The sequence below is a fragment of the Silurus meridionalis genome, chromosome 6, assembly GCF_014805685.1.
Source record: "Silurus meridionalis isolate SWU-2019-XX chromosome 6, ASM1480568v1, whole genome shotgun sequence".
Lineage (NCBI taxonomy): Eukaryota > Metazoa > Chordata > Actinopteri > Siluriformes > Siluridae > Silurus > Silurus meridionalis.
Genome location: NC_060889.1, coordinates 5,210,992 through 5,226,731, shown reverse-complemented (window position 1 = coordinate 5,226,731; position 15,740 = coordinate 5,210,992). Strand labels below are relative to the sequence as shown.

Genomic DNA, 15,740 nt, shown 5'->3' with positions numbered 1-15,740 from the left:
TAATGTAAACTATTTAATGAAGATCAGAACCAAATGATGCCCCTGAAAAGAAAAAGCCTCAGAAGAGTAAAACTGGCTGGAGATACCAGGAAGGTGGTATCAGAAGGGGTGGGGCTTCCACTTTCTTCAATCATAACATTTTGTGGGATTATAATGAATTTCCACTCAATCCAGTAACCACATAAAGAACATTAATCATAGGAGTGATGGTCCGAGCTGTTCAGGATGTGACTGCAGTAAAGGTGGCCATGTTGGAGAAGGTGAGTGGATCATGATTATAGATGTTCTCAATTCAGAGAGCTGATATTAGTCACATTTATTGGTTGCTAATTTAAATATACTTTTTTGTTCTTGTTTGTTGCCTTTTCTTCCCTCTACAGTTTGTAATTAAGATATGTTCTAATTGAACTGGTACAGACCAGGTGTAGACCAGATCAGGTGCAGACCAAACCAATTGTAGATTAGACCATTTGTTGGTCAGGAATAGACCAGATCAAAAGAAGACCAGTGAAGACTAAACCAGGTGTAGACCAAACCAGTAGTAGACCAGTTGCAACATTGACCATGTCAGGTGTAAACCAAACCAGGTGTAGACCAGACCAATTTTGGAAGAGACCATTTGCTTCTTAGGAATTGACCAGATCAAAAGAAGACCAGGTGAAGAGTAGACCAGGTGCTGACTAAGCAAGGTTTAGACCAAACCAGTATTAAACCAGGTGTAGACCAGACCAGGTGAAGGTCAGGTGTAGCCCAGATGAGAAGAAGACCAGTTGCAGAGTAGATAAAGTGTAAACCTGAAAGGGTGTAGATGAGGGAGACGATGCAAATTAGAGTGTCAATGCTTTTAAAAAAAAAAGTCAGTTGTGCAGCTGTGACACGTGTAAAAATGGAGGTGTATAAAATGTGAGAGGTCACATGATCCTCCTGTCTGATGTTACGTGACGATGAGAGATTGTGTAAATCTCTTTGAATCTCTCAGCTCTTTGACAGTTACACTGATGTCCTTCTTCTGTTCTTTGAAACAGCAAATTCATCCTGGACTTTACTAAAACTGAAATCCTCCAGCATTCAGATCAGACCAGCTTGACTCGAGGCTGAGTCTCTCCACATGTGACTGCTCTGTCCTGCCACAGTGTAGACCCTCACCCTTCTGCGTATCCTCCTCCGTCTGCTCTCTCTCCGCTTCCAGACGTACTTCATCGTCACGTACACCACCACGCTCAGCACCAGAGCGCCCCCACTGGACAGGAGAAGCATCCCTGTGAGCAGCATGCGTGATGAGGCCAGGCACAGCAGCACTGCTGCACCACCGAGCGTCAGCGCCAAGCCCACAGCCAGCAGCAGAGACGGATCGACGTCTCCGCCGCTACGCAGCTGCACGATGCGTCTCCGACTGCGTACGCAGCCCATGTCCTGCACAGCCGAGCTTAACAACTGTTTCAGGACGAGTACGAGGGCCAGGACACACAGGGCAGAGCCCACGCTGAGGCGCCACACAGCCGAAGACGCCTCCACAGAGCTGGCGGAAGACAGAAGCACCACACCGCCAGTCCCCAGGCCGAGCACCAGGGCAACTGACGAGGCGTAGCAGAGCAGGGAGATGCACGGTTCACCAAACCACCACAACTCCACCTGATCCTCAACATCCTGCTGCAGGAACATCGGCCCAGGCATCTTCTCTCTCCCGGCTCACACACCTCATACAGGGGGATCAGGAGCAGACATTAGAGCAGAGTTACTTCAGAACTGCTGTTCTTATTGACCTTATAAGTGATAGGGTCTAGAAAAAAACTGTTCTCTATTCTCACTTACACTAGAACAGCTGTAAACTCGTCCCTTTCTACTTTCTCTTAAAATAAATGACATAAACACACTCTGGCACTGGAGACACCTTCCACCAATGCTAAATAAACTACTGAAAGACCTTCAGCATGGACAATCAGGTTTTATCATAAAAACAAATTCTAAATGAAATTCTATTAAAGCATCTCCTCACCTTCTGACATTCCTTGTGTAGCTCAATCATGTGCTCTCGTCCTTTTCCACTTTATTTAGAATCCAAGATGTTTTCCACATGTTAGGATTTTATCCATAAGTTGAGGAGTTTCAGTGAACTTCCTGTTGTTATACTTGAAATAAAGTCTGTGATAGAAAGCTGAGTTCAGTGTTATTTTTAATGTCAAACGATTCTCCCTGGACCATTCATGATATATGTACCGCAACTCTGTTCTGGTCTACGAACCGTAAACTCACACACACCCACACACACAGACACACACACACAAACAGACACAGATGTCTTTGAGAGCTACAGTTCAGCAGTATGGGATCTGACAGAGCATTGTAGGAAACACAATAGACCACGTGGGAGGAGGCACAGAAGGCGTTGTGGATCGGCCTCGCGCTCACACCGCGTACATAAAGCCCATTCTGTCAGCGTGCTGATGATGTCATCCACATGACCTCATCTTCTCTCCCACAACACAGCTGCTGCTTAAACTGTGAACCATGACATCACTGATTCAAACATCTCGTAGCCTGAAATAGCAGTTTAACTTTCTGATTTGCTCATAATGACACAGAATATTCTGAAGAACACCCCCACACTCATTACACTACACACACACACACACACACACACACTCACAAACACACACAAATAAACACAAATACACACGCTTTATGTGTATGAAAAAGATACACAAAATACAGGACACAAACTTTTTTTTTTTTTTTATATTAATGTTTATATTTACTTAAGTGTAATATGTGTGTGTGTGTGTGTGTGTGTGTGTGTGTGTGTGTGTGTGTATGGCGTATTGATTGTGTAGTTGGTGTGTGTGTGTGTGTGTGTGTGTGTGTAGTGTAATGAGTGTGTATGTGGTGTGTGTATGGTGTAATGAGTGTTTATGTGATGTGCATGGTGTAATGAGTGTGTAGTTGGTGTGTGTGTGTGTGTGTATGGTGTAATGAGTGTTTATGTGGTGTATGTGTGTGTGTGTGTGTGTGTGTGTGTGTGTGTAATGAGTGTGTATGTGTGTGTATGGTGTAATGAGTGTTTATGTGGTGTGTGTATGGTGTAATGAGTGTGTAGTTTGTGTGTGTGTGTGTGTGTGTGTGTGTATGGTGTAATGAGTGTGTGTGTGTGTGTGTGTGTGTGTGTGTGTGTGTGTGTGTGTGTAGTGTAATGAGTGTATGTGGTGTGTGTAGTGTAATGAGTGTTTATGTGTGTGTGTATGGTAATGATTGTGTAGTTTGTGTGTGTGTGTGTGTGTGTGTGTGTGTGTGTGTGTGTGTAGTGTAATGAGTGTATGTGGTGTGTGTAGTGTAATGAGTGTTTATGTGGTGTGTATGGTGTAATGATTGTGTAGTTTGTGTGTGTGTGTGTGTGTGTGTGTGTGTGTGTGTGTGTGTGTGTGTATGGTGTAATGAGTGTATGTGGTGTGTGTATGGTGTAATGAGTGTTTATGTAGTAAGAGCTGGTAGTTTGATGTTGCTTGATGGATTTGGGAGGAAGAAGTTTGGGTCCTGATCTTGACCTTGACTTTGACCTTGACTAAGTATTTGCTGCTTTAGGCGCTGGATGTCGAGACGCTGCTGCTGGATGATGCGCTGAGCTTCGTGCTCAGAGTTCGGTGGTGATGCTGCAGATGGCGACGCTGTGGGAGAAACAGCACAGTGATTTCAGATGTTCTGGACTGTGATTGGTCAGAAGGTGTTGATTAGTTCTCTGGTACTGCAGACTCACACTTCATACGCATGACGCTCTTGGACTTGTTCTTGCTGGACACGTTCTGAGTTTCGTACTCGTGGAAACGTGTTTGCAGCAACCTCAGTTCTGCCCGCAAATTATTAATCTCTTTTATAAGGGAGACGTTCTCCTACAACCAACCAACACACACACACACACACACACACACACACACACACACACACACACACACACACACACACACACGTAACAGGCTGGTCATGTGAGTGTGTTATTCATGTTCAGTTCAGTCTTTAGATTTAGATCTTTAAAATGTGTGCAACCTTCATCAACTTGATGTTCTTGTCTTCATGCACTTTGGTGTCCTTTGCCAGTCTCCTCCTGAGCAACTCCATGTTCCTCTCCATGTGCTCCCTCTGCCTGCTGTACTCTCGCTGGACATCAGCTTCCCCTCCATCTATCTCCACCTGTCACAGTCGTCACACTCGAGCAAGTGTAAACACACTGGGCACTGTGTGTGTGTGTGTGTGTGTGTGTGTGTGTGTGTGTGTCCATCTCACCACGTCTGACTGTTGGACGTAGCGTTCGTAAATCTCTCGAACGCTCTCCTTTAACTTCTTCGGCTCCTGGATGAAGCCCACACAGTTGTGAAGGTCAGTTTTAAACCTGTGTAGTGCACCTTCTACATCACGGACCTGCGGAGCAGCAACAAGTAAAGAGTCAACAGAGGAACCTAAACCTCATGACGGCAATTCAGTGCTACACCTGTGAAGTGTCTCCTACAAGCTGATTGGTCGATAGCAGCCATAATTTTAAATTTAACGCACAACATCGAAGTTCAGCCGCAGGTGAAACGGGATTCATGGAGCAGCGACTTTCCCAAAAATATACACAACCTGTCCATTTTAAAAAGATCTTTGTTATGAATCACAGCAGTGATGAGAAACAGCCAAACAAACCCTCTGCGTCTCTTTCTTACGCTCCTTATCCGTGGCTTTGAGCTTCAGCTTCATCTCAGAGATCGTTAGCTCCAGCTGAATGTTCTTCTTACGGAACTGCTCGAGTTCAACATCCATCTGAAACAGCAGCATCATAAACACCGAGCATGGACACATTAGTGGTGTAACGGCACATGTCTTCCTACAGAACCTCACATTTCAGTACAGGGTTTTCGCTAAAACTTTTTACGTGCGGAACACAGTCACAATCTGAGTTTCCTTGGGAATGTATTAAGTGGCGGACCACGAGTTTGTTTAGTCTCCGCCTCTCACTTGAGCACATTTTTTTTTAATATTATTATTAAATTCGATAACACAACAATGTCTCGTGCTTTGGGTTCTTCAGCGTTTAACATCCAGCTGCAAGAATTTCTCACATCTGTAACACAATGGGGTCTAACAAATGTAACCTGTTTATTTTCATTTGATTTCATTACCTCATGGACCTGCTCCTTCATCTCCTTCACTTCATTCTCCCGTGGCTCGATTTGCTTCTTCAGTTCATTCACTTTGTATTCCAGCACAAATTTGAACTTCTCCAGCTCCTCGTTCTTCTTCTTCAGATCATAGATGCGGTTTTCCTGTAGAGAAAAGAACAGACGTGCTGACTATTCGATTCAGTTCTCGTCTTGATCATTTCCAGATGTTTATAGAACGAAGGCGTGAGCAGGAGCCCTGTTTTTTACTCATTTTAGAGTAGATTTTTGTCAGAAGGGTGCCATTATTTATGAAGGTTTGGATTTCTTTCCTAAGAAGAAGAAGGAGACAAACTGCCACTATTCCTTCTTTTCCATGTTCTGTTTGCTAATCTGTAATACAAGATCAGCTCCACCTTGTCCTGGATGGTCTCGTCTCTCTCCAGGATCTCCCTCTTCAGCCCCATGATGTCCTTCTCCAGAGCCTTGATGACACCGTGGAGCTTCTGCTGCTCCACCTTCAGCTTCTCGATCTCCAGGTTGCGGTTATCGATCTCGGTCTGCAGGCTGGTGAACTGCGGCGACACGGACGCACGTGAATCCACTGTAACGTGGAGCACATGTATTATGGGTGGTGAGATACATTATCATGGCTGCACACCTTCTTCTTCATGACTCTCGTCTCTCCGCTGAGCTTCAGGTTGGTCTCCTTCTCATCCCAGAGCTTCCGTTCGTATTTGATGCGGATGTCGTGGAGCTCCATATCTCCGTCTTCCTCCATCTGCTTGTTTATCTCCTCGAACTCTCGCAGCTGCTGCCGAGACTCGTCCTGACACTGAGGAGACGAGAGAGACGAGACGAGACAAGACACAAAGTCAAAAACCAGATCAGGAACAGTGAAAGTTCAGGGAAGTAAAAGGTTTTCTGCAGAAGGACCTCCTCACCTGGCTCAACTCGAGCATCTTCTCCTGCAGCTTGTTCTCGTAGAACTGTGTCATGTCCTCCAGGGCTCGCTGACGGCTCTCCTCCAGATCCTGCAGCTTCTCCTCGTAGCTCTCCTGCATCTTCTGCAACTTCACCTGCAGCTCCTGGTGCTTCTCATACTCCAGCATTAGCTTCTGGGTGTTGGTGGATTCTGAGAGCAGTGTTACAGATACATCATGGTGATGAGTATCATTAATACGATTGGGGTTTTTAGCAGAAAAACGTGGTTGCAGTCATCAGAAGATGTGAGGAGCAGATTCTTTCAAATTTGGGCTCCACAAATGTCTTTACCCAGATCCTGCTGCTCTTTAGTATGTTTCTCTATAATGTCCTTCAGCGCCACCTGGTGTATGATCACCTGCTTTTCCTTCTCCGAATTCAGCACCTGCAGTGTGAGAACACACACAACTCCAATCTTCACTTCCCATCATTCATCAGGATAGAACTGGTATCTGCTACAGTACATCAGCGTATCAGTGTAACAGTTCTCATATCTCACAAACATCTCAGATCAGCTGACTATCAGCACTGACAGAACTGATTTGTTGATGCTTTCTGTCCAAAAACCTTCATTCTTAACAGCTATGGAAGGAGTCTCCAGTTCCAGCTGTAATGTGTAAAAGCTAAAAAAATCTTCTCAAACACCCCCCACCCCTCACCCCCATCCACTGTTCTGACCTGGTTTTGGTTTGTGAGAGACTCTATCTGCTGGATGAACTTCTCCGTGAGCTCCTTGACCTTTTCGTTATAATTCATGTCCTTGAGACGCAGCTGGTACTCGTTCTCCATCTTCATCTCTTCCACCCGTGTCCTGAGCTCCAGTGTGATCTGGTTCTGGATGGTGAAAAGAAGTTCATCACGTCAAAGATCCTGCGTTCTCGTTCGTGTGAGAGCCTGAAGATTACAACGCTGGTGTTTATACCTTTTCCTCCAGATCAGACTTGGTGATAAGGATCTCCTCAGCAAAGCTCGTTTCCTTGTCCCTTTTCAGCCCTCGTCCTTCCTGCTCCGTGATCCTCCAGATGAACAGACAGCCATCTTCCGAAGCGCTCAGGAGGTACTGCTCATCGAACGTGATCGCCAGCTGTGAAGGTGGGAGAGGAAAACAGGATTCTTCGGGCTGGAGGAGAAATTCTTTTAATCATATTTGGTTTTTTTTTTAAAGAATTTAATCCTCCTGGATGAGAAAACGAAAAAAGTGCCTCTGACATGAGAGAGCTGCAAACATCTCTAGAAGAGCTCAAGAAGAGCAGATGTGACTGCTGATGGACACGGTGATGTTTCTATAAGATGTTTATTTAAAGTGGTAATGTCTTTACACACACACACACACACACACACACACACACACACACACACACACATACACACATACTTTAGTAACTGGAGCAGAATGGGCCTGGTACTCTTTCCAGTCTTTCTGCATGACTAAAGGGTACTTGAAGGCTCTTATGGTGCCGCTGGAGGTCCCAGTGAAGAGCGCTCGGCCTGAGCGGGTCATGACAACCGCTGTGTAGATCACGTCATCTGAGGACACTTCCCTCAGGATCTGCGTGCAAACAAATCAGCAAAGCTTTATTCACAGGCAGACCAAAGAAATGCACTTTACAGGAAAAAAGAGACGATGAAGATCCATTAAAGAAACGACAAACAAACATCCCTCAATGTTCTCTGAACTTCATCTGCAGATCTTTATTGCTTTAGTGTTTGTGAAGATTCGTGAAAGACGATGGATCACTTGTTCACACTTGGGCTCCTTTAAATGATTTTGTGGACATTAGTGTGGGTTTTTCTGCCGTAAAGAAACTGTACATCTCTATAAAGGGAAGGATTTCTTTCTCTCTACATCTTCAGAAATATGTGTTTATTCAGTTCTGGTTGGAGATTCCAGACTTTATGAAAGTGTAGAACAAATGTGCTTTTCCCTACAGCCTCTGCTCCACACTGAGAAGCTACAATTTACTTGTATTGTATTTTATAGAATTTGATTGTATTGCTGTTTATGTTACTGCATTCAAAATAAACAATTAAAATAAAAATCAATAAAAAGTGGATTTACCTGGCAGTTGTGGATCTCCTTCAGCGTGCAGTCGTTGCCCACGGCGATGATGCTGGAGGTGTCGGGGGGCAGCGCCACCCCGGTGTAACTGCACGACTTCAGCACGCTCTCGGACTCGCGCTGGCCGTTTAAAGCGTTCCACTCGTACACGGCTCCGTCCATCCCACACGACACCAGACTACTGTCGTCAGACCTCCACACCACTGAGCGTACCTGACCAGGAGGGGGCGCCATTATCTTCCACTTTGCACATATATTTATACATACAGTTATATTTTCCCTTTCTAATCAGTCCCTGTTAAGACCACGCCCACCCACACACCAGCGGAGTGGCACTGACCTTGCCAGTGTGGCCTTTTAGATTCAGGATGTTGTCGAAGGTCATGGTGGAGTACAGATGAATCACGTTACCGTTGACGGCGGCGAACATGTGACCCCCGTGGCTGAACACGCACTGAGGACACATGGTGGATTTTTGGGTTCTTCTAACACTGTTCAGTGACTTTACTTCAACATTTACATGAATGAATACGACATTTGACCCGTTTTATACAGGCGTGTAAAATAGTGGGTTGAGTCAATAAATCACTTTAGGACCAAGTGTGTGTAAATTAGCATGACTGAAGGGCAGGTATGGAATTAGTCAAAGCTGGTTTGGAGGCTTCTACTGGTGCTCTGTAGAATAAAAATATTTCTCAAAGTCTTAAAATCAAGTCAGTACATCGACTGCATGTTCACATGAACAAAGATAAATATTGTATTTACCTCTCGGCAGCTGCGCACAGTGAACTCCTTAAAGGTGCGAATGTCATCGATGAGCAGGTTCATGAGGCGGAGCTTGTCGGAGAAGCCAGCGAGGATGAAGAGACCAGACGGGTGCAGAGCAACGCTGTACAACTCCTCCTGGAACTCTTTATACAGCTCCAAATCACTGAGGAATAAAAAACCAACACCGTCTAAAAACATTCCCAGTTTAATTCTTCTCACCAAGGAGAGAGGAGGCATGGTCCATGAGTAACAATATCTAGAGGAAATAGAGAAATCTACTGAAGTCTGCTTTTACCCAGTGCCGTAATTCCATATGCGTATGGAGTGGTCCACAGAGCAGGTGGCGATGAGCGGCTTGCGGATGCAGATGGAGAGACCGGTGATGGCCCCCGAGTGAAAAGAGTGAGACAGGAACTCGAAGTGAGCCTCCATACCCTGCTAACACACATGACGCAACGGTGAACACAGAGTCTTTCGCGATGTCCTCGCGTAAACTGCATGTTCCTGTGGTACCTTGGACATCTCGGCCGAGGCCAGTGCGATGGCGTAGACTTGGCCTCGGTCTGTACTGGTGGCCAGAGTATCTTCTGATGGGCTGATAGACATTGTGGAGATCTCCTGCTGCTCCGCCTGATTCGGCTCATTGCTGCATGGGTCCTGGGGTATCTAAAGGAAATTGTTGAAATCCGTGGTCAGATCCACCTCTTTCCTCTCATTGGTTGTTTGCTCTAGAGTCTGTACTCACCCTTATTTCTCTGATTTGTCTGTAGTTGTTCTCCTCAGTTTTCTCAAACAGACACACAGTTCCTGGACCAGCTGAGCATGCGAAGCCTTTAGAATAAGCTTTAATGGCGGTCACTCTGGGCATCGGGGCCAGACCTGATAATGCCCCATCCTCTGCTTGTCTGTGGGGAAATGAACCTATTAAACATGATGTTGTAATAAACCACACCACGAATCCATAATTTCAAAATCCTCCAACTCCAATAATCCCCTCCAACTCCAATAACTCCCTCCAACTCCAATAACCCCCCACCGATCAAAACTCCCTCCAACTCCAATAACTCCTCTAACTCCAATAACCCCCGATCAAAACTCCTCCAACTCCAATAACTCCTCTAACTCAAAACTCCCTCCAACTCCAATAACTCCCCCATCAAAACCCCCTCCAACTCCAATAACTCCCTCTAACTCAAAACTCCCTCCAACTCCAATAACTCCCCTCCAACTCAAAAAATCCCGCTCCAACTCAAAAATTCCCCCTCCAACTCAAAAACTCCGCTCTCACTTTCACTTGGACACTTGGTTACAAAACGATGCAACTTGAGAAGCTCAAGATGTTTTGATTCCTCCTATGATACCTTCTAGTGTCCTGTTCAGTTATCCTGTTGGCCACACTCATCTCCCACCGCAGGTCTCCTGACTCAAACACCAGCAGTTGTCCCGTCTCCGTCCCAGCGATGATACGCTCCTCACTCATCCACACGTGAGACAGGATGTTCTGCGTCTCCAGCTTTGCGGAGTTGGTCTGTTTCAGGACACCGTCAACGTAGCGAAAAAGCTTGAACACGCCGTTGCCGCTCACACAGATCTGAGTACTGTCCTGAGGGTTAAAGCTGACCTGGAGGAGTGGGAAAGAAAATAAGTAAATAATAATCAGAGAGGCTACGCCTCGTTTACTAAGTGTGACAGGTACAGGGGTCACATGACCAAGACTGGACTTTGTTGTTAACATTTGGATTAAAAATAAAAAACTTAGTCATAATTCCACAGTCTGAAGCTATTTCAGACAATTATCTAATCTCGTTTAAAATTTGCCTAAGTCATTGCATTTCTACCTCACCACGTTACCGTGTTAAGCGTACTTTCACGTCAGCTACAGCAGCGCGTTTTATTAATTATCTTCCCGAAATGATGATATTAGATAGATCTCCGTCAGACCCCGCAGAGCTCGACTGGGCCACTGAGCATCTAGAAACAACGTTATGTTACACTCTAGATGATGGAGCTCCCCTTAAGACCAAAATGATCAGGGAGAAAAATTAGCACAGTGGTATAATGATCATACGCACACCTTAAAACAGAACACTCGAAAATTAGAACGTAAATGGCGTCAAACAAAATTAACAGTATTTCAAATAGCATGGAAGGAGAATCTCTTAAATTATAGAAAATCTCTTAGTGCTGCTGATCAGCATATTTCTCCACCCTCATAGAAAATAACAAGCATAATCCTAGATTTTTATTCAGCACGGTAGCAAAATTAACAGGGAATAAAAGCACTGCACTAACATGCACACCATCAATAGGTAGTAATGATTTCATGAACTTTTTTTATAATAAAATTGAAAACATCAGGCAAGAAATCCAGACGGTTAATATAAATCCAAATTATTTTACAAGTAACCCTGTAGACAGCAGTGTAATTATAGCAGACAATCAATTACAAAGCTTCACTACTATTCATGAGAATGACTTAATTTCATTAATCTCCTCATCAAAATCATCAACCTGTATTCTCGATCCCTTGCCTACTAGTTTCTTTAAACAGATAGCTCCAGAGGTAATCAAACCTGTTTTAAAAATAATTAACTCTTCCATTAGCACTGGTTATGTACCAAATCCTTCAAACTGGCAGTTATCCACCCCTTATTAAGAAACCTGACCTTGACCCATGTCAGTTGTCCAACTACAGACCGATATCAAATCTCCCCTTTATATCCAAAATTTTAGAAAAGGTTGTAGCACAGCAGTTATGCTCACATCTGCTTATGAATAACATTTTGAAATGTATCAGTCAGGATTTCGCCTCATCATAGCACAGAGACGGCGCTAGTTAAGGTGGTAAATGACCTGTTATTGGCCTCTGATCAGGGTTTTGTCTCCTTACTTGTTTTGCTCGACCTTAGTGCAGCTTTTGACACCATTGATCACACTATACTGCTTGCTAGACTTGAGAACGTTGTTGGAATAAAGGAACAGCTCTCTCTTGGCTCAGGTCTTATTTGACTGATCGCTATCAGTTTGTGGATGTAAATGGTGAGTTCTCCACTCTATGAGGTAAAGTTTGGTGTTCCTCAAGGATCTGTCTTAGGCCCACTGCTTTTCTCTTTATATATGCTGCCTCTTGGTGAAATTATTCATAAACATGGGATTCGCTTCCATTGCTATGCTGATGACACACAGCTGTATATTTCAGCAAAGCCAGATGAGAGATCAGCTTAACAATGTTGAGAAGTGTGTAAAGGACATTAGACAGTGGATGCTTAATAACTTTCTTCTGCTCAACTCAGATAAGATGGAAGTACTTTTACTAGGACCACATGCAGCTAGAAGTAAACTTTCCGATTACGTAGCATCTCTGGATGGTGTTTCTGTTTCAGCATGTACGGCTGTCAAAGACCTTGGTGTGATTATTGACCCGAGTCTTTCCTTTGAGTCTCACATGAATAATATCACCAGAATCGCCTTCTTTCACCTTAGAAATATTGCTAAAATTAGAAATATGATGTCGTTACATGATGCAGAAAAACTAGTTCATGCTTTTGTTACTTCTAGATTAGACTACTGTAACGCTTTACTGTCTGGGTGTGCAGTAAGTGCATCAATAAGCTTCAGTTAGTCCAGAATGCAGCAGCAAGGGTCCTCACTAGATCTAGGAAATACGACCACATCACCCCTGTTTTAATCATCTACACTGGCTCCCAATCAAATCTCGCATTGATTATAAAATATTACTACTGACGTATAAAGCACTCAATGGTCTCGCACCGCAGTATCTGAGTGAACTTCTGTACCAGTATGATCCTCCACGCCTACTTAGATCAAAAGGTGCTGGCTATCTGTTGGTTCCTCAAATAATGAAGACTACAGCAGGGGGCAGATCTTTCTCTTATAAAGCCCCACAGTTATGGAACAGCCTTCCAATCAGTGTTCGGGACTCAGACACAGTCTCAGTGTTCAAGTCGAGGTTGAAAACGTATTTATTTAGTCAAGCCTTTTATCAGTAGATTTCTCTTAGGTAAAGGCACTGATCTGGAGGGCGCATGGATATAGAGTGTTTGGTGAACTGGTATATTTGTATGCTGTCGTCCCCTCACATTCACACGCTCACTCAGGTTTGTTGACGGTGGTGTGGTGGGTCGCCTCTTATCCCAGAGATCCCTCATGTCTGTGTTACCTTCTGCTTCTCCCTTTTAGTTATGCTGCCATAGCGAGTCTTGCCGGAGTCCAAACTGCACAGTGACATTAACTTTCGTACACCAATAGTTACACTTAATAATCCATATCCTTCTCTTCCGTCACCCTCTCTCTCTCTCTCTCTCTCTCTCTCTCTCTCTCGGTCGAGTTAAACATGCTCCTGAGGCTCCAGTGACCACTGTTCCTGCCCCTCTCCTCCGTGGATCTTCACACTTCTGTGCAGCTCGGGACGGTCTCTCATCAACACCTTGGGTGGTTCCATGTAATTCGGAGTAGAACGGGTGCTTTGAGGACGGATTGACTGTAGTTGGTGTCGGCGGTCTGCTGCACTGACTCGGGAGTGCAGTTTGCTTCTGATCATCATCACTGTACCCTGCAGCATTGCATATATGCTTCAAATGGACATTTGGTGCAACCCAGATGAGGATGGGTTCCCTCTTGGGTCTGGTTCCTCTCAAGGTTTCTTCCTTATGCCATCTCGGGGAGTTTTTCCTTGCCACAGTTGCTCATCAGGGACAAACATACTTACAAAGAACATATTTATGTTTAATCACCACATTATCTGTGTAAAGCTGCTTTGAGACAATATTCATTGTTAAAAGCGCTATACAAATAAAAATGAATTGAATTGAATTGAAGACTGTAGATTCTAAAAGACAAGTCACTCGGGAAAAAACTGAACATGATGTTAAGAGAATTAGAACTATGGTGTTGCTGTACGTTATGTATTTTTTTTATATTTTCAAATCTTTCAAAAAGATTTATGCATCATAACATACATCTATTTTGCATTTATAATCACAATGTCTTAAGTTGTTCACATTTTATTTGAATTGATTTGCAGTTTAATAAATTGGTGGACAATTAAACACTTACATGAACTTCAGCTTTCATTTTAATAGAACTTTAATGTAATAATTATTTTTTACATTCAATATTTGATATTTAATATTTTTATTCATGTTTATTTTTTTAACAAAACATCATTTGTAAATCAACATTAATTAGCGGCCCCCTGAAATACCGCTGCAAAGCCACTAGGCGTCGAAACCCCCAGTTGAAGAACCGTGATCTACATATACAAAGTTTTACCTGATAGATAGGACCCATGTTTGTGCTCTTCACAGTAGCCAAGACCTTATTTTTCTCCCACATCCAGTAGATGAGGGTCCAGTCGGGTCCTCCACCCTGACCCAGCAGGAACTTGGAGTCAGGCGAAAAAGCCATCCAGACAAACTCCTGCGTGCTGACGTCTCCTCCTGTCAGGACCTTCCTCTTACGGCTCTGTTCGTGCTGCAGATCGTAGATGGTGATGGTGCCTCTCTCACCACGCTCTGACACGGCCAGATAACGCCAGTTAGGGCTGAGAGCGAGCGCCTGCATACCCCGGCTCTTCTCCGTACCTGTGGGGCCAAAAGACGTTTGACAAGACGCACATTTAACATACGGAAACGCTGCAACAAGTCGAGGTGTTTTGAGTGGCACAAACACGACCACAGAGATCAGGAAGACCTTCGTCAAGCTCAACCCCTGAAAACCGTTCGGCAACACGTGCAGGATGATCATCGGAGAACGATCCACATGTTCTCACTTCCACACCCACCCTACTCGAAGATAAAGATCTGTTCTTACACCAGATTCTGTTACCACCGTATGATGTGACCATAGAGGGCGCTGTTGCTAAAATGCAGCTTAAAATAGATCATCTATAGTAGTTCGCCAAGGAAACAGCGTAAATTCAAACATCTTCATCCATTTAATGGACAGTGGACGCTGATGTTTGAATTTTATGCTGTTTGTCTGGTGAACTTCTCTAGATGATCTATTTTAAGATGCATTTTAGCAACAGCGCCCTCTAGGGTCACAACATACGATGGTCACCGTTTGAACACCGTCGCGGAGATCAGAAGAACGCTAGGGGCGCTGTTTTGCTCTGCAACAGGACTATTTTGAAGGTGGTGGTGTGGAATAAATCGATAGATAAAAAAAATGTGTTACACACACACACACACACACACACACACACACACACACACACACACCTGTAACGAACTTGCACCCCCGCAGGTGGATGTGGTAGCGCGCGCAGTTGTTTCCACACGGAAACACGATCGTTTGTTCGTCTAGAAAGTGCAGATTATTCCTCACTGCTGTGCGCAAACCAAACACATGGTGCGGGTAAATCTCAACTTCAGCCATCGTTCCTCAAGAAGGACCAGGTTCTCCAACACGAGAGAGAAGAAACAACCACACAATAAACAATTATATGATAAGGAATATTTTTACTGCGCTCCGGGTTCTGCTGTAAACACTAATGAGATCATTCGGATAATTGACTATTAGGTGTAAACACTAATAAATCCGTCCAAGTTGCTGCTCTTCATCTCTTTCTCACATAAAATCATCTGTACAGGACGCTGTTTACAGGAACCATGGTTACAGCAACACCAAAGTCCCGCCCCTTACTTAATTAAACAAAATAGATATTATCACTAAGTATTTGTTTTTAAAATAAAAACTATTAAAGACAATTAATCACAAAAATGTGAAGTTTTTTCAAACTCGTGGTTACTCACTTTTTTTTAACCGATAATAACTCGATA

The 15,740-nt window shown here is 44.1% G+C and overlaps 2 protein-coding genes across 3 annotated transcripts in view; both read right to left on the bottom strand.

Moving 5' to 3' along the window:
* The window catches only part of tmem125b (transmembrane protein 125b), a 2,803-nt gene extending 226 nt beyond the window's left edge, over positions 1-2,577 (bottom strand). Inside the window, exons 1-2 of the mRNA XM_046852770.1 lie at positions 1,997-2,577; positions 1-1,697 (exon numbers count right to left, since the gene is read on the bottom strand). The exon at positions 1-1,697 is cut by the window's left edge and continues 226 nt beyond it. Coding sequence (XP_046708726.1) covers positions 1,069-1,674 — 606 coding nt within the window. The 5' untranslated portion in view covers positions 1,675-1,697; positions 1,997-2,577 and the 3' untranslated portion in view covers positions 1-1,068. The remainder of the gene's footprint in view (positions 1,698-1,996) is intronic.
* Positions 2,578-3,379: 802 nt separating this feature from the next.
* Positions 3,380-15,665, bottom strand: cfap57 (cilia and flagella associated protein 57). 2 transcript variants are annotated; one of them, XM_046852742.1, is made up of 22 exons: positions 15,180-15,665; positions 14,230-14,540; positions 10,299-10,558; positions 9,683-9,842; positions 9,451-9,603; positions 9,233-9,375; positions 8,935-9,100; positions 8,510-8,623; positions 8,170-8,382; positions 7,486-7,659; positions 7,033-7,194; positions 6,789-6,944; positions 6,402-6,495; positions 6,071-6,261; positions 5,788-5,961; positions 5,543-5,701; positions 5,148-5,291; positions 4,672-4,788; positions 4,273-4,407; positions 4,036-4,179; positions 3,749-3,881; positions 3,380-3,659 (listed from the first exon to the last, which is right to left on the bottom strand). In XM_046852742.1, exons 1-22 carry the CDS (start codon positions 15,334-15,336, stop codon positions 3,466-3,468), a joined length of 3,654 nt encoding a protein of 1,217 aa, XP_046708698.1. In that variant the 5' UTR covers positions 15,337-15,665; the 3' UTR covers positions 3,380-3,465. The 2 variants fall into 2 exon arrangements, with proteins under 2 accessions (XP_046708698.1, XP_046708699.1); XM_046852743.1 differs by having other exon boundaries at positions 9,233-9,372.
* Between the last annotated feature and the right edge of the window lie 75 nt (positions 15,666-15,740).

Bases quoted from the DNA above. Each gene is read 5' to 3' on its own strand.
- cfap57 (XM_046852742.1), bottom strand. From the start codon at position 15,336: ATGGCTGAAGTTGAGATTTACCCGCACCATGTGTTTGGTTTGCGCACA. The intron at 5,702-5,787 runs GTGTGCAGCCAT...GTGTCGCCGCAG, and splicing joins CGAGAGTCATGAAGAAGAAG to TTCACCAGCCTGCAGACCGA. The intron at 5,292-5,542 runs GTGGAGCTGATC...TTTTCTCTACAG, and splicing joins ACGAGACCATCCAGGACAAG to GAAAACCGCATCTATGATCT.